Source organism: Tauraco erythrolophus, unplaced genomic scaffold (genome assembly GCF_009769465.1).
Source record: "Tauraco erythrolophus isolate bTauEry1 unplaced genomic scaffold, bTauEry1.pri scaffold_40_arrow_ctg1, whole genome shotgun sequence".
Classification (NCBI taxonomy): domain Eukaryota; kingdom Metazoa; phylum Chordata; class Aves; order Musophagiformes; family Musophagidae; genus Tauraco; species Tauraco erythrolophus.
The window spans coordinates 692,842-694,200 of record NW_028238614.1 but is presented as its reverse complement, the minus strand read 5'-3'; the positions used below and the strand labels follow the sequence as shown (position 1 = coordinate 694,200).

Below are 1,359 nucleotides of genomic sequence, written 5' to 3'. Positions count from 1 at the left end.
TTAGTGGAATAATAGGCACATTATTAATCTGAAGAGCACATATCCAAAGAGTTTCCGCAGGGCGTCCTTGAGCTCCTGGTTCCTCATGCTGTAGATGAGGGGGTTCACTGCTGGAGGCACCACTGAGTACAGAACTGACACCACCAGGTCCAGGGATGGGGAGGAGATGGAGGGGGGCTTCAGGTGGGCAAAAATGCCAGTGCTGACAAACAGGGAGACCACGGCCAGGTGAGGGAGGCACGTGGAAAAGGCTTTGTGCCGTCCCTGCTCAGAGGGGATCCTCAGCACAGCCCTGAAGATCTGCACATAGGAGAGCACAGTGAACACGAAACACCCAAATGTTAAGCAGGCACTAACCACAAGAAGCCCAACTTCCCTGAGGTAGGAGTGTGAGCAGGAGAGCTTGAGGATCTGGGGGATTTCACAGAAGAACTGGTCCAGGGCATTGCCGTGGCAGAGGGGCAGTGAAAATGTATTGGCCATGTGCAGCACAGCACTGAGAAACCCAGTGGCCCAGGCAGCTGCTGCCATGTGGACACAAGCTCTGCTGCCCAGGAGGGTCCCGTAGTGCAGGGGTTTGCAGATGGCAACGTAGCAGTCGTAGACCATGATGGTGAGAATGGCACACTCTGCTCCAATCAAGAAGAAAAGCAGAAAGACCTGGGCAGCACATCCCAAGTAGGAGATGTCTCCGGTGTCCCGTAGGCCATGGATTTGGGGAGAGTGGTGGAGATGGATCCCAGGTCAAGGAGGGAGAGAGAGGTTGAGGAGGAAGAAGTACATGGGGGTGTGGAGGTGGTGGTCACAGGCTATGGTGGTGATGATGAGGCCATTTCCCAGGAGGGCAGCCAGGTAGATGGCCAGGAGGAGCCAGAAGGTGAAGAGCTGCAGCTCCCATGTGTCTGCGAATGCCAGGAGGAGGAACTCAGTGATGGAGCTGCCGTTGGAGATTTGCTGTTTCTTGGCATGGGGGCACTGTTCAAAACTGCAAAAGACAACGAAATGCTAGGACAGACTTTTGTGAGCAAAGTCACTCCATTTTTCCTAGAAATTCACTCTTTCAGAAACTGAAATGCATTTCCTTTCTCTGGTTTGTGCTGTGAGGAGTAGGACTCTGCCCATGTGCTGCCACGTAGCCAGATTTCTCTGCTACGGTGGGTGCATGGGAGCAGGGTTGTGACAGCTGTGATGTTCCCAAGGGATGTCAGATGTAATCCGCCCTTGATGGAAAAAATCAGTGTCTGCACTCATGACCGTCAAGAGTGTGGGCTGCACATGAGAGGCTTCACATATCCTTATAAGAATTTCTACTGTGGTTTTTTTTTGTGTTTTTCACCATCACACCTGGTGAGTGCTCCC

At 52.7% G+C, this 1,359-nt stretch overlaps 1 protein-coding gene across 1 annotated transcript; it reads right to left on the bottom strand.

The window, feature by feature from the left end:
* On the bottom strand, positions 1–746 carry LOC104377006 (olfactory receptor 14J1-like). The gene has a single exon (XM_086630598.1). It carries the CDS (start codon positions 607–609, stop codon positions 1–3), a length of 609 nt encoding a protein of 202 aa, XP_086486724.1. The 5' UTR covers positions 610–746.
* Positions 747–1,359: the final 613 nt, after the last annotated feature.

What these genes read in the sequence shown, in the direction of transcription:
- LOC104377006 (XM_086630598.1), bottom strand. Translation starts at nt 609, where the DNA reads ATGGTCTACGACTGCTACGTTGCCATCTGCAAACCCCTGCACTACGGG.